General features: G+C 47.6%; 1 protein-coding gene across 1 annotated transcript in view; it reads left to right on the forward strand.

The window, feature by feature from the left end:
• The window catches only part of LOC120936032 (altered inheritance of mitochondria protein 3-like), an 85,838-nt gene extending 65,283 nt beyond the window's left edge, over positions 1-20,555 (forward strand). The window contains exons 5-7 of the mRNA XM_040348121.1: positions 2,491-2,730; positions 7,525-8,093; positions 20,407-20,555. Of these exons, the coding sequence (XP_040204055.1) occupies positions 2,491-2,730; positions 7,525-8,093; positions 20,407-20,442 (845 nt within the window). The 3' untranslated portion in view covers positions 20,443-20,555. The remainder of the gene's footprint in view (positions 1-2,490; positions 2,731-7,524; positions 8,094-20,406) is intronic.
• Positions 20,556-21,861: the final 1,306 nt, after the last annotated feature.

Genomic DNA, 21,861 nt, shown 5'->3' on the forward strand with positions numbered 1-21,861 from the left:
CGCGGGAGCGCGCCTAATTTAAATGATTCCCGCCCCCGGCGGGATCATTTAACTTGCGCGCGCTTACGCCGGGGCAAATTTGCCGGCGCGCCCTCGCAATTCACGGAGCTACTGCTCCGTGAATCGAGGGCAGCGCAAAATATTTGCGGGGGCGCAGGGCAAAATGGTTGCCCTGCTCCCCCGCAAATATCGCGCATTTCTACTTGAATCTGGGCCAATGACAGTAATTGACTCACCGCCCCGGAATGTATCTCTATTTAATCTATCATCTCTTTACCATGCATTGAAGTCAAGCCTTGGATGCCAATCAATATCCGCGCTCATTGCGGCAGCAAGTCATCCCATTCAGCAGAAAAGAATAGCGGCTCAGACGTCTTCATTTGTCACTGTCAGCGGGGAGAATAGAGAGAGCGCAGGTGACGAATCAAATCGCTCTGATGTATTCCGCCCACCTATGTAATGGAACCTTACATCACCTGACACTGTGCCCTCTAGTGACGAGGTGATCTTATTACAGGCTCATTAGGCTGGCACTCACCGCGCGTCTCGCCGGCGATCATTAATCTTGGGGAAAAAAACAATTTTTCCAGTGGGTGTGATGAGAACCTGGAAAACTTTGCCGAGACAAAAGACTCTCTTTTTGTATTTGGCCGCCTGTGGCTGAACAAGCAGAGGCAGGATGAGCTGAAAGGGAAATTGATCTGTATATACAAGTACTATGTAAACTCAAATAATTACGGTAAATACGCAAGAGTTTATAGGCTGCGCTCCGAGACCGCAAAAGGAAACATATGCCATGCTATCTCTTTAACCACTTCAGCCCCGGACCATTTGGCTGGCCAAAGACCGGCGCCACTTTTTGCGATTCGGCACTGGGTCGCTTTAACTGACAATTGCGCGGTCACGCGACGTGGATCCCAAACAAAATCGGCGTCCTTTTTTTCCCACAAATAGAGCTTTCTTTTGGTGGTATTTGATCACTTCTGCGGTTTTTATTTTTTGCACTATAAACAAAAATAGAGCGACAATTTTTTTTTTTTATATATATATTTTTTACTTTTTGCTATAATAAATATCCCTAAAAAATATATAGTTTTTTTCCCCTCAGTTTATATGTATGTATATGTATTCTACTAATCTTCTAATAAGCGTTTATTGATTGGTTTGCGCCTACAAAATAGGGGATCGTTTAATGGCATTTTTATTAATAATTATTTTTTACTAGTAATGGTGGCGATCAGCAATTTTTATCATGACTGCGACATTATGGCGAACACATCGGATACTTTTCACACCATTTTGCGACCATTGTCATTTTTACAGCGATCAGTGCTATAAAAATTCACTGTTTACTGTAAAAATGACATTGGCAGTGAAGGGGTTAACCTGTAGAGGGCGCTGAAGGGGTTAAGTGTGTCCTAGGGAGTGATTCCAACTGTTAGGCGGGGGGGGGCAGCATTTTATTCTTGGTACCAGGCAGCACAATGTCTTGGGCCGGCACTGGATGGGAGAGAGGCAGTGTGCAACAGGAAGGGAGCGGAGAGTTGCAATGACCGCCATTTTATTCCCTAGGGTGTCTGCTAAAAAAACATATATATATAGGGGCAGATCCACAAAGAAATTACGCCGGCGTATTTACTGATACGCCGGCGTAATTTCAAAATTCCTGCGTTGTATCTTTGTTTTGAATCCTCAAAACAAGATACGACGGCATTTCGGATGGATCCGACAGGCGTACATCTTCGTACGCCGTCGGATCCTAGGTGCAATATTTCCGCTAGGTGGCGTTTCCGTCGAAAATCCGCGTCGAGTATGCAAATTAGCTATTTACGTCGAACCACGAACGTACGTCGGTCGTACGTACGTCGGCCGGCGCATTTTTTTTCCCTTTGTTTGCGTTCTGCTTTTTTCGGCGTATAGTTAAAGCTGCTATATGGTGGCGTACTCAATGTTAAGTATGGCCGTCCTTCCCGCGTACAATTTTTAATTTTTTACATTGTTTGCGTAAGTCGTAGAATGACTTCACCGTCGTAAGCATTGGCGGGTTCCGGTTTAATTTCGAGCATGCGCACTGGGATACCCCAGGGACGGCGCATGCGCAGTTCCAAAAAAACTTTGTTTACGTCGGGTCACGACGTATTAACATAAAATACAAAAAGATATTAACATAAAACACGCCCCCATCACAGCACTTTGAATTCCGTGCCCTTACGCCGTAATACACTAGATACACTACGCGCCGTAACTTATGGCGCGGAATCGTTGTGGATTCCATTTAAAAAATATAAGTTATGGCGGCGTAGCGTATCTTAGATACGCTGCGCCTGGCGCAGATGTACCTGGATCTGCCCCATAGTGTTTGGGGGTTCTGAGTAATTCTCTAGAAAAAAAAATGACGATTTTTGAATGTAGGAGAGGAGTGCCAAAATAGGCCCGGTATGGACGTGGTTAAAGGTTTGACTTTTTTTTTGGTTTTCTTTTTTATTCCAGGAGCTGAAAAAAACAGAAAAAGTAAAAAAGATAAGAAAAAGGATGCAGAACCGGAGAGGAACGGGTCAGTAGTGAAAGACGATGACCAAGTGCTTGTTAATTTGAAGAACAGAGTTCTCCCATTACCTCCACCACCAGACAATGAAGACTCGGAATACGAAGAGCTGGGATACGAATCTATACCGCTAGAAGATGAACCGCCAAATCCACCAACAGCGCAACCGTCTCTTCTTCAACTCCGTAAGCATCTTTAGGGAAGCGACAATATGAAATCTGAACTGCGGATTTCTCTTCAATGGGGATGGAAAAGGAAGGGATGAACCAGAAAAGGCCATATATAACGTCAGCTTTAAGTCTGTGTTCAGTTGCAGTGGCGTCACTAGGGCTGGTGTCACTTGGGCTGGTAAAACATGGTGTCACCCCCCTCCTGTCTAGGCTGCCCAGCACCCTGCAGGCAGCGCACGGTCACGGGGCGAACCCCAAACTAGCCCCCGTAAATGATAGTATAGGGTGGTATAGTGACAGGTTAGGGTAGATTGGGGTGGTAAAGTGGTAGGTTGGGATGGTATAGGGCAGGTTAGGGTAGTATAGAGTGGTATAGGGCAGGCTCGGGTGGCACAGGGCAGGTTAGGGTATTATAGAGTGGTATAGTGGCAGATTGGGGTGGTATTGGGGTAGGTTTGATTGGGTATATTGTCAGGTTGGGCTGGTATAGGGCAGTTTGGGGTGGTACAGAGGAGGTTGGGGTGGCACAGGGCAGATTGGGGTGGTACAGGGCAGGTTGGAGTGGTATGGGGTAGGTTGGATTGGTATATTGTCAGGTTGGGCTGGTACAGGGTAGTTTGGGGTGGTACAGAGGAGGTTGGGGTGGCACAGGTCAGGGTTGGGGTGGTACAGGTCAGGGTTGGGGGTGGTACAGGGCAGGTTGGAGTGGTATAGGGTAGGTTGGATTGGTATATTGTCAGGTTGGGCGGTTGGGTTGGGTGGTACAAGGCAGTTTGGGGTGGTACAGAGGAGGTTGGGGTGGCACAGGTCAGGGTTGGGGTGGTACAGGTCAGGGTTGGGGGTGGTACAGGGCAGGTTGGAGTGGTATAGGGTAGGTTGGATTGGTATATTGTCAGGTTGGGCGGTTGGGTTGGGTGGTACAAGGCAGTTTGGGGTGGTACAGAGGAGGTTGGGGTGGCACAGGTCAGGGTTGGGGTGGTACAGGTCAGGGTTGGGGGTGGTACAGGGCAGGTTGGAGTGGTATAGGGTAGGTTGGATTGGTATATTGTCAGGTTGGACTGGTACAGGGCAGTTTGGGGTGGTACAGAGCAGGTTGGGGTGGCACAAGGCAGGTTAGGGCGATACAGGGCAGTTTGGGGGTGGTTACTGGTACATCCATAAATGCAGCCCCCCCTTCAGTGAACCCCCCCCCCCTTCAGTGCAGCCCCCCTTCAGTGCAGCCCCCCTTCAGTGTAGCCCCCTCATTCAGTGTAGCCCCCTCATTCAGTGTAGCCCCCCCCGTTCAGTGTAGCACCCCCTTCAGTGTAGCTCCCCCTTCAGCACCTCAGATCAGCGTGGCGGGACCTGCACAGTAGGTTCCCTCCCCCTGCTTACACAGAGGAGGGGGAGGCGGCTTCACTTGGCTGTGCCTGTGTGACATCCTGGATTGCCCAGACAGGCAGCCCGTGGCTGCAAGAGGAGGGCATGGTAGGTGCAGCGGTGTCACCCTGCACCCCTCCCCCCCGCACACCCTCTCCCCCTCGCCACTGTAGCTAGCTCGCCTCTCCCTGCCCGTGCCAGTGTGCTGCTGCCTAGACCCACAGCGCTGCCACCGCGGGTGTAATACAATCGTGCCCATGGTGCCCTGTGCGGCCGCACAGCTCGCACACCCCAAAGGCCGGCCCAGTCCTCAGCTCACATACACACACGTCCCTTTTCTGTCTGTTGTGCCCCGGAGATCGTGGCCACCGCGACCCCTGGTCACGAGCATCGGCACTCCCCTCCGGCAGTGCGCATGCGCCTGCTAATACCATTTAAAGCGGCCGACGTACAGCTACGGCGGTTGCCCTGCGGAGCCAACCTGCCGCAGTATTACTGACAAGGCTGGTCCGCAAGCTGGTCATCCTGCCAGTAGCATACTTCCAGTCCCTGGGTGTCTATGCTCACTATCCAAATGTTTCTATGTAGGCAGACATAATGGTCACTAAGGCTGGGCTTTGCGCATGCCTGACTTTGTTCATCTCTATTACATGGGGGTAGGAGGATTAGTAGTTTACAAAAGGAAGAATCATTGTACTTTCAAGTTTATTTCACTGGAAGTGTCAAGGACATTGCATTTCTGGCAAAAATCAACAAGTATTTTCTGTACTTGTTGAAAACTTTCCTAGCCTGAAGGAAAACTAATGCAGCCACCACATCCATGGACTAGTAAGCAGAAATATATTACATTCTGTTCTTCATAGGAGAAAAAAAGCCGATCATCGGCTTATGTGCAAGGGACATCAGTCCCGAGGGGAAGGAGGCAGATGTGCCCACAATTACCACCTGCCAGTGCCACCTGCCAGTGTCCACCAGTGCCACTTATCAATGCCCACAAGAGCCACCTATCAATGCCCACGAGTGCCACCTATAAATGTCTATGAGTGCCACCTATCAATGTCCACCAGTGGTGCCAATCAGTGACTCATCAGTGCCACCTAGCAGTGCTGCCTATCAGTCTCACCTACCAGTGCTGATCAGTGCCCATCATTGCCATCCATCAGTGCCCATCACTGCCACCTATCAGTGCCCATCACTGCCAGCTATCAGTGGCACCTATCAGTACCACCTATTAGTGCCACTTCTTAGTGCCCACCAGTGCCACCTATCAATACCCTTCAGTGCCACTTCTCAGTGTCACCTCAGTGCCCACCAGTGCCACCTCTCAGTGCCCATCAGTGCAGCCCATAGGTGCCCATCATTGCAGGCTATTAGCCAGATTCAGGTAGAGTTACGCCGGCGCCATCGTATATTTAAGCGTATTCTCAAATTGAGATACGCTTAAATGTTGCTAAGATACGACCGCCTGCGCCGTCGTATCTTAGCTGACTATTTACGCTGGCCGCTAGGGGCGTGTACGCTGATTTACGCCTAGAGTGCGTGAATCAGCGAGATACGCCTATTCACGAACGTACGCTTGTCCGTCGCAGTAAAGATACGCCGTTTACGTAAGGCGTTTTCAGGCGTAAAGATAATCCACCAAACAGATGGCGCAGCTAATGTTAAGTATGGACGTCGGAACCGCGTCGAATTTTAAAATTTTTACGTCGTTTGCGTAAGTCGTCCGTGAATGGGGCTGGCCGTAATTTACTCTCACGTCGAAACCAATGAGTCTTTGCGGCGTAATTTGGAGCATGCGCACTGGGTTATGTCCACGGACAGCGCATGCGCCGTACATTCAAAACGTCAATTACGTGGGGTCATGCCTTATTAACGTAAAACACGCCCACCTCTTCCCAATTTGAATTAGGCGCGCTTACGCCGGCACATTTACGCTACGCCGCCGTAACTTAGGACGCAAGTGCTTTGTGAATACAGCATACAGTGAATACGGCGGCATAGCGTATATGAGATACGCTACGCCTGCCTAACGTTAGGCACGTCTACGTGAATCTGGCTATATAGGTGTCCATCAGCACAGCCTCATCAACGAAGGAGAAAAACTGCTTGTTTGCAAAATTGTATAACAAAATATAATTTTTTTTTTAAATCTGACTTTTAATTTTTTTTAACAAAAAATAAAAACCGCAACGGTGATCAAATACCACTAAAAGAAAGCTCTATTTGAGGGGGAAAAAATTATAAAAATGTCATTTGGTTACAGTGTTGTATGACCGCGCAATTGTCATTCAAAGTGCATCAGCGCTGAAAGCTGAAAATTGGTCTGGGCATTAGGGGGGGTTTAAGTGCCGAGTAAGCAAGTGATTTAACCCCTTAACGCCCGCCGCACGACTATTTACGTCCGCAAAATGGCACGGACAGGCAGATGGGCGTATATATACGTCCTTGCCTTCTAGCGGGTGGGGGGTCCGATCGGGACCCCCTCCGCTGCGTGCGGCGGGCGGATTCCCTCGGGGAGCGATCCGGGGCGACGGCACGGCTATTCGTTTCTAGCCGCTCCGTCGCGATCGCTCCCCGGAGCTGAAGAACGGGGAGAGCCGTATGTAAACACGGCTTCCCCGTGCTTCACTGTGGCGGCTGCATCGATCGAGTGATCCTTTTTATAGGGAGACTCGATCGATGACATCAGTCCTACAGCCACACCCCCCTACAGTTGTAAACACACACTAGGTGAACACTAACTCCTACAGCGCCCCCTGTGTTTAACTCCCAAACTGCAACTGTCATTTTCACAATACACAATGCAATTTAAATGCATTTTTTGCTGTGAAAATTACAATGGTTCCAAAAATGTGTCAAAATTGTCCGAAGTGTCCGCCATAATGTCGCAGTCACGAAAAAAAAACGCTGATCGCCGCCAATAGTAGTAAAAAATAAATAATTGATAAAAATGCAATAAAACTATCCCCTATTTTGTAAACGCTATAAATTTTGCGCAAACCAATCGATAAACGCTTATTGCGATTTTTTTTACCAAAAATAGGTAGAAGAATACGTATCGGCCTAAACTGAGGAAAAAAAAATGTTTTATATATGTTTTTGGGGGATATTTATTATAGCAAAAAGTAAAAAATATTGATTTTTTTTCAAAATTGTCGCTCTATTTTTGTTTATAGCGCAAAAAATAAAAAAATAAAAACCGCAGAGGTGATCAAATACCACCAAAAGAAAGCTCTATTTGTGGGGAAAAAAGGACGCCAATTTTGTTTGGGAGCCACGTCGCACGACCGCGCAATTGTCTGTTAAAGCGACGCAGTGCCGAATCGCAAAACCTGGCCTGGGCATTTAGCTGCAAAATGGTCCGGGGCTTAAGTGGTTAAGGGAACTTTTTGACACAACCTTCTTCTTAAAGCTCACTCATATGTAATATATGTTGCCTTTATTCTGCAGACTCTGGTCCAAATGGGAAACACCTGGGCGATACCTCCGGGAGCATTCGCACAATGGCAGTCGGCGGCGGTGATGCCCTGGAAAACATAAACCCTTTGTACGTCTCAGTAGAGGAAGGATCGAGGAATAAAACACCAGAAAACCAAGAATCGGAGATTGACCTTCCCAGTCCCGGACCCAACCAAGGAGATGAACCAATGAAGGAACCAATGCATTCAAACCCAAATATAAATGAACCTATCTATTCCGTCGTTCGTAAGGACAAGCTCTCCGTAAAGAACCCACCTACAAAACCAATGGAAAATCTTTCTATAGACTTAAGTGTAAAAATTGAGGTTTTACAGGAGAAGACCAACCACAGTTCAGCTCCCGTGAATCCTGAGGTTCCACCCACCTCCTCCTTTAAACTGAACACGATGATAAAAAATTGGAGGACCAGAAATTTAAAAACCTCCCCACCCCAACCAACCGTCTCCATAAACGTTGACTTGGAGGACCCTCCTCCCATTCCCGATAAAGCATTCGATATTGGAAATGAAGCTGAAAGTGAAGAACGCCACCCAAATGAGGTAGGCCAACTATTTTATGTTAACGCAGAACTTCAGCCAAATATTCTTTTTTATGTTGTTTTTGTGGACAGAGTTGGACGGGTAAAAAGGTTTGTTCTAGCAACTCCGTCCCTATCCAACTTCTGCAAAATTCTGAGGAATCCTAAGCACCTACTATACCTGAACATACTCTCCAACCCCTGCTGTCCTCTTAGCACATGCCGAGGGCCTCTGTGATTGTATTGCCTCCTGGATTGTTACAAAAATACTCATGCAGTGCCCATACCAGTCCCAAGAGGTAAATGGTCCTCAAGTCTATGGGTAGAGGACTAAGATGTAATATTTACCCTTAATCCAGGGTTGGACTGGGACAAAAAGTTGGCCCTGGACTCCAGACTGGCCCACTTTGACAGGTCTCTCCCATGGCGGTCGGACAACTCCCGCCCCCCCCCCCCCCTAGCCACCCAAGCCCCCTCTCCCCCTTCACTAGCCACTAGCCATTCTACTTCATTGGAGTAGAACGGCTCGGCAGTACCAGAGGGGAAGCTAGACATTATTTTACCCGTGGCAAAAAATCAGTTCGGTGCCCCTCCTTATGGGACAAGATTAGGCAGAAGTGAGAAATTCCCAGGCCATAGCTGTTGAGTCAGCTGTCTGTCCCTTCCCCCATGCTCCTCTGCCATCCCCCCTGCTCCTCTGGTCCTCCCCCTGCTTCTCTGTTACCCCCAGGTGAGCGCTGCGGGGAGGGAGAGGAGGTGAGTGCTGCGGGAAGGGAGAGACAGAGGAGCGGAGAGGGGCGGCGGTCTGCTGTCACTGAAGCCGGCCCACTAAGCCATCGGCCCACCGGGAAACTCCCTGTAGTTCCAATGGCCAGTCCATCCCTGCCCTAATCTTCATTCTGGCAGACTCCAATGCAATCCCTTTAGATTGTAAACTCCATGAGCAGGGCCCTCCTATTACTTCTATGTAGCACTACCCCTGAAGGAGCTGCTGGTTTAGATTTGGGGCTGCCGTTACCTTACTGCTCCATACGCTCGTTTCAGGGGTTGTCCTTCAAGCATTGTCCATATGAAATGTTTGCACCAACACAAAGTCTCTTTCAAGGGTTTTATTAACAAAGTTCTCCAACAGAGGGGTAGAGGGACAGGGAAAGACTTGGGAACTTTCGCTTTGCGGATCACGGATACCACTTAGATCCAGAGGATTAACTCAGCTCCACACTGGATTTTAGCGTCCACCAGATAGGCCTACTCTCACCGGTCTAGCAGCTGATGCGAAGCTCAACAAAGTCTCTGCCACAGACTTGATGAGTATCGTCAGGCCGTCCCACGATCTTCTGCCACAAGATCATGTAACCGACTGCACACTCGATATAGTTCCAACAAAAGTTACACGACTCACGGTGCCAAGAATCTTTCAGCCGGACCGGCAGCACAGTGAGGTAAATCCGCCAGGATACGTCCATCAATTGAATCCCACTGGTTTAGCTTCCTTCCATAGATAAGGTAGCGAAGGACCATCCCTAGATCCGTAGGCCCCAGAAACTCCTGGGCCTACTCTCAGTTTCTAGGCCTCGGGCCAGCCGGCCCCGAGGCTACAAAGCAGGTCAACATCCCTGAGGCCAGGAGGGCCCTCAGCTCGGGATCGGAAGACAAACCCCGCTAAACGTACCCCTCCCCAGAATGCACAGCGGGTTGACCACACCCCTTGAGCCTCTTCTGAGAGAGATACCCAATACATCCAGCCTGTTGCCTTTCCATCTGTGACCTGCAGTGACAGCGACACCCACCATCAGGGGGAAACCTGTGCAGCCTAGCTGAACTGAACAGAGCCAACAATTTAGAATAATCATTCTGAGCCAAAACTAATTCTTAGGCAACTATAATTTAACACATAGCGCCCACTCAATGGGAGCAGGGCTGTCTTAATGAGAGGGCACACCTGGGCACTGCCCAGGGGCCCCAGCTGCATGGGGGGCCTCTGCACTATCCCCAAAGCAGGGTGTAGAGGGGTCAGAGTGCTGGGGGGATATCTGGGGTGTAGAGGGGTCAGAGTGCTGGGGGGATATCTAGGGTGTAGAGGGGTCAGAGTGCTGGGGGGATATCTGGGGTGTAGAGGGGCCAGAGTTCTGGGGGGATATCTGGGGTGAAAAGTGTGTCAGAGTGCTGGGGGATATCTGGGGTGTAGAGGGGTCAGAGTTCTGGGGGGATATCTGGGGTGTAGAGGGGTCAGAGTGCTGGGGGGATATCTGGGGTGTAGAGGGGTCAGAGTTCTGGGGGGATATCTGGGGTGTAGAGGGGTCAGAGTGCTGGGGGGATATCTGGGATGTAGAGAGGACAGAGTGCTGGGGGGATATCTGGGATGTAGAGAGGACAGAGTGCTGGGAGGATATCTGGGATGTAGAGGGGTCAGAGTGCTGGGGGGATATCTGGGGTGTAGAGGGGTCAGAGTGCCTGGGGGGATATCTGGGGTGTAGAGGGGTCAGAGTGCTGGGGGGATATCTGGGGTGTAGAGGGGTCAGAGTGCTGGGGGATATCTGGGGTGTAGAGGGGGTCAGAGTGCTGGGGGGATATCTGGGATGTAGAGGGGTCAGAGTGTTGGGGGGATATCTGGGGTGTAGAGGGGTCAGAGTGCTGGGGGGATATCTGGGATGTAGAGGGGTCAGAGTGCTGGGGGGATATCTGGGGTGTAGAGGGGTCAGAGTGTTGGGGGGATATTTGGGGTGTAGAGGGGTCAGAGTGCTGGGGGGTATCTGGTCTGTTTGCCTGCGCTGTCTCCATTGTAGGGGCCCCAGAGCATTACATTGCCCAGGGGCCCATGATGCTACTAAGACGGCCCTGAATGCGAGCAGGGCTCTACATCTGTATTGAACTATATTGTAATTTTTCCGTCCCCACCCTCTACATTGTAGCGCTGCATAAACTGTTTGCGCTATATAAATCCCCTATAATACTAATAATTAAAATCCTAAACTAAATTAAACTAATTTTGCTTTTTGGGCACATCTCTAAAGCTTTGTCCTAGTAACAAAAATGTGAGGAGCCCTCGAGCCTCTCGAGACCGTTCTATGCCAGAAAGTCACCTCCAACCATTACCGTTCTCCTAGCACAGGCTATAGCTCTCTGCCTTGACAATCCTTTAACCATATTTGTCCCATTAGTGTTGCTCAAGAATATTCGTATTGCGAATATTCGTTACGAATATTGCATATTCGAGTATTCGCGAATAACTCGAATATCGCGGTCAAAATTCGCTATTACGAATATTCGTATTTTTTCAAATTTATTTTTAAAACAGATCACATCCTAGTGATCTCCATTGACGTCTAAAAGCATTGCTGGTATGATTAGAGACCCTGGGCCGAGTAGCTGAGGCGATCCTTTTATGTTGACGAATATTCGCGAATACTTTCTCCGCCCTTCTTTTGCATCAGAGCCAATCAGAGTTCTCCTACCACAGTTGTCAGAGGTTAGCAACCTCCATAGCAACCAATAGGAACCTGCCTGCACGACCAGTATATAAGATCACTCCCAGCAGTATTTCAGTGCAGATTCACAAGGTGGCTAGAGAGAGTGGAGTGTTTCTGTGCGTTTTTCCAGTGTATTGCGATCTTAGAGCTTAGAGCATTGTGCTTCCTATAGTGCTTTCAGTTCTGAGTTTCCTGCTTCTATAACCAACTGCTTTTTTCAAAGCAAAAGACCCAACAGCTTTTCTAGAAGCTCAGATTTGTGTTGTTTTGTCCAGGTTAGTGTAGCTTAGTGTTAGATAGATTTCTGTGTAGTTAGTGTAAGTGTACATTTCTTTAAGGTAGCTTAGTTTAGTGTGTGTTTAGTCTCTGTGTTTTGTGTATAAAAAAAATAAAAAAAATAATTAGCTTTAGTTTAGTCATATAAGTTTGTGTAAGTAGAGTTAGTGTTTAGTGCATATTAGTTTAGTATTTGTAGTCCTCGGGCCAGATTCACAAAGAGATACGACGGTGTATTATCTCCTGATACACCATCGTATCTCTGACTTACACTGGTCCTATCTATGCGCCTGATTCATAGAATCAGATACGCATAGATAGGGCGAAGATCTGACAGTGTTACACTGTGTTACACTGTCGGATCTTTTTTTCAATTTAAAAATGGCGCCGGGGGCGTTCCCGCTGATTTACGATAAATAATATGTAAATCAGCGAGATACGCAAATTCACGAACGTACGCGGACCCGTCGCAGTGTTCTTACGTCGTTTCCGTAGCGGTTTTCCCGTCGTATACTTACCCCTGTTTTTAGCAGGCGCAGCCAATGTTAAGTATAGCTGGCGTTCCCGCGTCGAATTTGAATTTTCCAACGTCGTTTGCATCCTAGTGATGTCAGTGGGAGCAATGCACGCCGGGAAATTCCCCGGACGGCGCATGCGCATTTAAATCGGCGCGGGAACGCGCCTGATTTAAATAGTACACTCCCCTAGCCGCGGAATTTGAATTCCGCCAGGGGATTTAGGATCCGCCGTCGCAAGTATGGAGGTTAGTGGTTTGTGAATTAGCCACTTGCCTCCTAAACTTGCGGGAGCGGATCTTAATTCACGTAGATCGAGCGGATCTATAGATCCGCTGATCTACGTGAATCGGGCCCCTCGTCTTTGTCCTTGTCAGTCAGTGTAAAAAAAAAAAATTTAGCTTTAGTTTAGTCATATAAGTTTGTGTAAGTAGAGTTAGTGTTTAGTGCATATTAGTTTAGTATTTGTAGTCCTCGTCCTTGTCTGCGTCCTTCAGTCTAAAAAAAAACAAAAAAAAACAAAAAAAGTTTTAGGTGTAGTATTTTAGTTCCTGTTTAGTAGCTGTCCGTGTCGTAGTCTACGTCTTTGTCCGTGTAAAAAAAAAAAAAAGTTTTAGGTGTAGTAGTTTTATTCTAGTTTAGTAGCTGTCTGCGTCTTTGTCTGCGTGCCTGTCTTGCTAAAAAAACAAAAAACACTCCTTTCTCCCATGCCCCCCCCCCCAATAAAGTTTACCCCCCCCCCCCCACATCAGCAAGCTGTCCAGGCATGCTGGGAGTTGTAGTTTTGCAACAGCTGGAGACACACTGTTTGACACACTGTTTGGGAAATACTAATATCTGATCATATATACTAACTTTTAAACTAGTCTAAAATGCAGTTAAAGATAATGAAATAACAGTGGTGAAATTACTTACACTAATCAGCAGTTTTTCCTCACTGGATGAAAAGTTACTCCCCACCATCTTCGCTTCGCTGGGCAGCACAAAATAGCGATCCGAAAATCGACTGGCAAAGATCCAGGAAATGATCTCCGTTCTCGCGTGTTCTTAGCGCGCATGCGCGGACGAGAATTTCGCAATCAATTTCGCATTAGCGAAACTTTGCAAAAATTATTTTTTTGATAAAATATCACGAATATTATTTTAACGAATATTTCACGAATATTCGTCTATATATTCGTGATATATCGCGAAATCGAATATGGCGTATTCCGCTCAACACTAGTGGTCATCACCATGGATACCCAAATTGGTTCCAGATGGGCGACTGAATGTGAAACCTATTGGCGTGTGGGTGGAAATGGTCACTCTCGAGCCGTGAAAAAGGTGTTCTAGCTCGGCCAATGAGATGACAAGCCTTGGGAGTTTCTGAGCAGATGTTTAGACCTGTGCAGCATTCAGTGGTATACGGTAAATGTTGGTAACCTATCCCACCAGCAGGACACTATCAAGTTTCCGGTATGTACAGCAATTCTGCCCCTAGTCTTTGTAAGGTGTGTGCTTTACACAGTGGCGGTGCGTCCATAAGGGGTGCATGGGCGCCACCCCCTCTCTCCTGGCACCACTATATCACTAATGGATCGATTCATGCATTGCATGAATCTATCTATGGTCGCCTCTGGCACCCTCTATTCAGGTGTCCGGCCCCTTTTTGGGCACCGGGCACCTGAATTACAGCGACGGGGGTGTTTTTTGGAAGCACCTGATAAGAGCCGTTGGCTCTAATAGGCGCCCAAAAAGGTGAACAGCGGGCGCCATGCTGTGCATTCGCTGTTCACTCAGCGTTGTGTTAGCAAAGCGAAGGAATTAGATTTGCTAACACTGAACCGCCTCTCAGCCAATCAGGTGCTTGGGTCTGTTACCGGTCACCGCGCTGTGATTGGATGCCTGATAGAGAGGACGGAAGAAGACATGGAGGAAGTGCAGGACACCGCCGCTGACCCACTGCAAGACAGGTAAGTGCTGGGCGATGCACATTGGCAGCATTTGATGGGCACAGTGTCAGCAATTAATGGGCACACTGGCAGCAATTTATGGCACGGTGGTTGCGTTTGATGGGCACAGTGGATGCATTTGATGGGCACAGTGGCTGCGTTTGATGGGCACAGTGGTTGTGTTTGATGGGCACAGTGACTGCGTTTGATGAGCACAGTGGCTGTGTTTGATGGGCACAGTAGCTGCGTTTGATGGGCACAGTGGTGGCATTTGATGGGGCACAGTGGTGGCAATTGATGGGGCACAGCGTCAGCAATTGATGTGCACACTGGCAACAATTGATAGCATGGTGGTTGCGTTTGATGGGCACAGTGAATGCGTTTGATGGGCACAGTGAATGCGTTTGATGGGCACAGTGAATGCGCTTGATGAGCACAGTGGCTGCGTTTGATGGGCACAGTGGCTGCGTTTGATGGGCACAGTGGCTGCGTTTGATGAGCACATTGGCTGCGCTTGATGGGCACAGTAGCTGCGTTTGATGGGCACAGTGGTGGCATTTGATGGGGCACAGTAGTGGCAATTGATGGGCACAGCATCAGCAATTGATGGGCACAGCATCAGCAATTGATGGGCACAGTGTCAGCAATTGATGGGGCACAGTGTCAGCAATTGATGGGGCACAGTAGTGGCAATTGATGGGCACACTGGCAGCAATTGATGGGCACAGCGTCAGCAATTGATGGGCACAGTGTCAGCAATTGATGGGCACAGTAGCCGCATTTGATGGGCACAGTCGATGCGTTTGATGGGCACAGTGGCTGCGATTGATGGGCACAGTGGCTGCGTTTGATGGGGACAGTGGCTGCGTTTGATGGGCACAGTGGTTGCATTTGATGGGCACAGTGGTTGCAAAATTTTGAGCACCAGCCGCCACTGGGTTTAAATCTGCTTGAATCACTTGTGTCTGTATGCTGGCTTTTATTTTGATGTCATATATTGCGGCATACATCCCTTGTTGCTTGATATCATTTAAGAGGGAAAAGTTGAGCAACAAAATAATTTGGGTTCATTTCTCAATGAAGGGCTGCCAAGCCAGCTTGGCAGAAAGGTGATATTGGCGTGGGAGGATTTACAGGAAGATGGAGGTGATTTTGGGTTCTTTCGTTTCAACAATTTTTCTTTAAATACTTGCATTTTGGAAAACCTTGAAAGACATATTTTAAGACATTAACCTTTTAGAACACGTAGGGTACATTTAATAATATCCCCTGAGGCGTTGGAAACTATTTGTCTGCAAACATCTGTGGTGACAGAATGTGGCATGTGGTGGCACGACGCTGAAATGGCTCTGGTGCTGCATTCAGGGCCTTCGATAAAAAAATATAATTCCTCCTGGGCATGAGGCACACATGACACGCGTCACTAAGGAAATGACAAAGACCTCCGCATGCACACCTCCCAACTTTCTGAGATGGGAATGAGGGACACCTATCCGCAAAAGTATGCAGGCATAGGACACACCCCCTTGCCACGCCCCCTTTAAAGGAGAATCGCCGTATCTACCTCATTTGCATATTTGAATAGGAAATCAATGGGAGCGCCAGATGCGTCCAGCGTAAATATACGCCGGCGTAGGAAAGTTAGGTCGGTCGTAAGAAGCCTATTTTCAGGCGTATCTAGTTCTGTGGGTACGGCGCATATTTACACTTACGCGGTGTATCTGTAGATACGCCGGCGTAAGTCTTTCTGAATCTGGCTAATTGAATTTCCCGACCTCTCTAAGGTAACCTGGGTTCCACGAGCCCCCTGCTCAAAGTGACTCCCGTCACATATATCTGTCCCGGGATTCAATATGGTAATATAGGGCCAAATCCTCAAAAGAGATACGACGGAGTAACTGCTGTTACTCCGTCGTATCCCTGGTCCTAACTATGGAACTGATCCACAGAATCAGTTTTCCATAGTTAGGACGAAGATCCGACATGTGTAATTGAATTACACTGTCGGATCTTAGGATGCAGTACCGCATCCGCCGCTGGGGGCATTTCGCGTCGAAATGCCGCCTCGGGTATGCAAATTAGGACTTACGGAGATCCACAAAGCTTTTCAGCTTCTTTTTTTCTCCGTAAGTTTTTAGTTTGCAAACGCAAAATTAGGGCTGCTTTTACAAGGTGTAAACTGTTTACACCTTGTAAAAACAGACCTTTCTTGCTCGCGACGCGATTTTTTTTTAATTTAAATTTTTTTTTTTGGCGCCGTATCTTTTTTTTTACCCGACGCAACTTTATTGTCCCGTCGCAATCCACAAAGCCCGACGTAACGTAATTTCGCGCTATGCACGTCGGGAAAATGACGTCACGAGCATGCGCAGTACGGCCGGCGCGGGAGCGCGCCTCATTTAAATGGGAATCGCCCCCTGGAGAAAAGAAAACGCCTTGCGCTGGCCGGATTTAAGTTACACCGCTCAAAATTTCTAGGTAAGTGCTTTGTGGATCGGGCACTTAGGTAGAAATTTTGCGGCGGTGTAACTTAAATAGGAAAAATTACGTTACGCTCGCTGGCTGAGGATTTGGCCCATAGTGTATATAAAGACAAAAAAGAAGGGTTGCAGGAACATATCCTACCACAATATTGGCACCCACATGAGACAGACACTTAGGGCCAAATCCTCAAATACCTGGCGCAACGTAACTTTTTCCATTTAAGTTACACCGCCGCACAATCTCTAACTAAGTGCCCGATCCACAAAGCACTTACCTAGAAATTTTGAGCGGTGTAACTTAAATCGGGCCGGCGCAAGGCGTTCCTCTTCTCCAGGGGGCGATTACAATTTAAATGAGGCGCGCTCCCACGCCGGCCGTACTGCGCATGCTCGTGACGTCATTTTCCCAACGTGCATAGCGCGAAATTACGTTACGTCAGGCTTTGTGGATTGCGACGGGACAATAAAGTTGCGTCGGGTAAAAAAAAAGATACGGCACCAAAAAAAAAAAATTCAATTTAAAAAAAATCGCGTCGCGAGCAAGAAAGGTCTGTTTTTACAAGGTGTAAACAGTTTAGACCTTGTAAAAGCAGCCCTAATTTTGCGTTAGCAAAATAAAACTTACGGAGAAAAAACGAAGCTGAAGAGCTTCGTGGATCTCCGTAAGTCCTAATTTGCATACCCGAGGCGGCATTTCGACGCAAAATGCCCCCAGCGGCGGATGCGGTACTGCATCCTAAGATCCGGCAGTGTAATTCAATTACACAGGTCGGATCTTCGTCCTAACTATGGAAAACTGATTCTGTGGATGAGTTCCATAGTTAGGACCAGGGATACGACGGAGTAACAGCAGTTACTCCGTCGTATCTCTTTTGAGGATTTGGCCCTTAGACCCCATACACACTATACAACTTTTGTTGTCTGATTTCCTTTGAATTTACCAAAACAATGTAGTGCAAGGACCTGCCTGATTGCATACAAATTGATGCCGCGTACACACGATCGGAAATTCCGACAACAAAACCGTGGATTTTTTTCCCGACAGAATGTTCGCTCAAACTTGTGTTGCCAACACACGGTCACACAAATCGTGTCGGAAATTCCGAACGTCAAGAACGCGGTGGCGTACAAGACGTACGGCGAGCTGAGATCAATGAAGTTCAATAAGCAGTTTGGCTCTTCTGCTTGATTCTGAGCATGCGTGTTTTTTTTGTGCGTCGGAATTGCAACTTTTCTTGTTGGAAAATTTGAGAGCCAGCTCTCAAATTTTTGTTGTCGGAAATTCCGACAGCAGATTTCCGATGGAGCGTACACACGGTCGGAAATTACGACGAAAACTTGCATCGAACATTTGTTGTCAGAATTTCCTATCGTGTGTACGCGGCATGAATGTTTGACCTCATATTGTATGGTTTTGGTAAATCTGAAGGAAAAAATCTACAGAAAATTGTATAGTGCGTATCCAGCTTTAGATATTAAAAAAAAATGATTTACAATTTCTCATAAAAAAAATGGCAACCATACAATCCTCAAGACATTAGTGTTGAGCGGAATACGCCATATTCGATTTCGCGATATATCACGAATATATAGACGAATATTCGTGAAATATTCGCTAAAATCGAATATATTCGTGATATTTTATAAAAAAAAAAAAAAAATGCGAAATTGATTGCGAAATTTTGACAACTGTGGTAGGAGAACTCTGATTGGCTCTGATGCAAAAGAAGGGCGGAGAAAGTATTCGCGAATATTCGGAAATCGAATATTCACGATTGCGAATATTTGGCAACATAAAATGATCGCTTCAGCTACTCGGCCCAGGGTCTCTAATCATACCAGCAATGCTTTTAGACGTCGATAGGATGTGATCTGTTTTAAAAATAAATTTGAAAAAATACGAATATTCGGAATAGCGAATTTTGGCCGCGAAATTCGAGTTATTCGCGAATATTCGAATATGCCATATTCGTAACGAATATTCGAAATGCGAATATTCGTGAGCAACACTACAAGACATCATATCTGGGTCTAAAATATGAGTATACCCCAATTGGACCACAACAGTATCACCTATATACAATGTAGCCTATATAATGTAGGTCAAGGTGTACAGGTTCCAATCCCATGGTCAACTCGTATCTCTAGATACGTAGCTTCATCAGGACCATAAAAAATTGTATATCAAATTCTAGTAAACAAAATAAAAAATACAATACTACACTACTACTATACTAAAGTGTTTTTTGTTTACTAGAAATTGATACCCCATTTATTATGGTCCTGAAGAAGCTACGTGTCTAGCAAAACATGTTGGGCCAGATTCATGTAGATCAGCGGATCTTTAGATCCGCTCGATCTACGTGTTTTACGATCCGCCGGTGCAATTTAGCGAGGCTAGTGCAGTATTCATCAAGCACTTACCTCGAAAATTGCATCGCCGGATTGTAACTCCCCCGGCGGAATGCAAATTCCACGGCTAGGGGGAGTGTACAATTTAAATCAGGCGCGTTCCCGCGCCGATTTAACTGCGCATGTGCCGCCGGCGAAATTTCCCAGTGCGCATGCTCCAAATGACGTCGCTAGGACGTCATTGTTAGCGGCGGGTACGTCAATTGCGGCCATCCGTATTCCGGATCGACTTACGCAAACGACATAAAAATTTGAATCTCGGCGCGTGAACGACGGCCATACTTAACATTAGCTACCCCTCATATAGCAGGGGTAGCTATCCGCCGGAAAAAGCCGAACGCAAACGACGTTAAAAAAAAGCGACGGGCGTACGGACTTGAATCGGCGGTTCTACTCATTTGCATATCCGACGCGTAAAAAAAAGCGACGACACCTAGCGGCCGGCGGGAGATTACAGCCTAAGATTCAATTGGTGTAAGTCACTTACACCAGTCGGATCTAAGAGAGATCTATGAGGAATCTGATTCTATGAATCAGCCTCATAGATCCGATCGTCGGCTCTCACAGATACGACGGCGGATCTCAGAGATACGACGGCGGATCAGGAGATCCGCCGTCGTATCTCTTGATGAATCTGCCCCATTGACTGTGGGAATGGACCTGTATAGTTGAAGTTTAGCAATGGCTAACTAGCCCGGCGGGAAAAAACAACTTGACTGGGCGCACTCCTAAAATGTACAGCGATGAGTGTCAGCAGTAGGTTCTGGGCAGTTCTGGGCAGGACCAACCCAAAAAGTTGGCAGGGTGGGCAGTTCCATGCTTTTCAGGAGACGGGGTCGGGTCAGGAACAACCTGTAAAGCTGGTGGGGTGGGAAGATTCCCGCATATTAGGAGGTGGAGTCTGGGCAGGACCAACCCAAAAAGTTGTCAGGGTGGACAGTTCTATGCTTATTAGAAGATGGGTACTGGTTAGGAGCAGTTGGTGGAGTGGAACGTTCCCCCCATATTAGGAGGTGGGGTTTGGGCTATACCAACCTGGAAAGTGGGCCTTATTTGGGCACACCCACCCAGAAACTGGGTGGGGGAAAGTGGACCATGTGGGGAGGGAGTTAGCATTGTCCAGGGCTATAATGTTTGTAAATGTATGTAAAACTTGCATGAAAAGTTGTGTGGATCTTGATGAATAGACCCTCTAAGTATTTATTGCACCTATATCCAAGTAACCCGTACTCTTACTTCTTGCAGGACAATACGGAAACAGATATCAAGACGGAGGAGTGATTTCAGGAGAAATGTCACTACATAAAGGGACAGCATCAGGGGCGGACTGACCAATTCGGGCTCTCGGGCACTGCCGAGGGCCCCATGCCACTAGGGGGCCCCCCATCAGGGTTGCCAGGCTCAGTAAATCCCAAGATTATAGCTGCCCCACCTATCCAGTACCTTTTCAGTGTGTGTATGTATACTGCGGGGCCCGGATTCAGATAGAATGCTCTATCTATCTGCGGGCGTAACGTATCTTAGATACGTTACGCCGCTGTAACTTTGGGCGCAAGTTCCGTATGCAGAAAGAACTTGCGCCCTTAGTTACGGCGGCGTAACGTATGTGTGGCGGCGTAAGCCCGCCTAATTCAAATGGAGATGTTGTGGGCGTGTTTTATTTCAAATTTAAGATGACCCCGCGTTTTTGACGTTTTTTTTTTGAACGGTGCATTCGCCGTCCGTGTAATATCCCAGTGTGCATTGCTCCAAAGTACGCCGCAAGGACGTATTGGATTCGAGGTGAACGTAAATGACGTCCAGCCCTATTCGCGAACGGCTTACGCAAACGACGTAAAATTTTCAAAACTTGGTGCGGGAACGACGTCCATACTTAACATTAGCTACGCCTCATATAGCAGGGGTAACTATACGCCGAAAAAAGCCTAACGTAAACAACGTAAAAAAATGAGCCGGCGGGGCGTACGTTTCTGAATCGGCGTAAATACCTAATTAGCATATTCCTTGCGTAACTATACGGAAGCGCCACCTAGCGGCCAGCGGAAATATGCAGCCTAAGATACGACGGTGTAAGGCACTTACGCCGGTCGGATCTTAGGGAAATCTATGCGTAACTGATTCTCTGAATCAGGCGCATAGATACGACGGCCCGCGCTCAGAGATACGACGGCGTATCAGGAGATACGCCGTCGTATCTCCTATCTGAATCCGGGCCCTTGTGTATATTGTGCGTCTGTGTGTATACTGTGTATGTATACTGTATGCATGTGTGTTTATACTGTGTCGCCCCATAATCTATTGTCCGGGGGATCCCATAATCTCCTATTGTCACAGGGGATCCATAATCTCCTATTGTCCCAGGGGATCCATAATCTCCTATTGGCCAGGGGCCCCATGAGTTGTCAGTCCGCCCCTGGACCGCATTCAAAGGAACGACTTCCTGCTTGGCGCTAATTGCTGTATAGCACTAGGGGGAAAGACGGCCATGGTTTCAAAGACATTTTGCCTGGGGCTGAAAAGCATGATCTTGGCACATACTGCCATGGGATGGCCTCACCACGGCAACTTGGAACGGTGCTCTGACTGTACATATCCATGAAGATAATGTGAATAAAATAAAGGAAAAAATGTAACATAATATAAACCTATATATAATGAAAGGGAAGTATTTTTGTATTCATTTTGAGGTTTTTGTTGTAA

This window comes from Rana temporaria, chromosome 4 (genome assembly GCF_905171775.1).
Source record: "Rana temporaria chromosome 4, aRanTem1.1, whole genome shotgun sequence".
Lineage (NCBI taxonomy): Eukaryota > Metazoa > Chordata > Amphibia > Anura > Ranidae > Rana > Rana temporaria.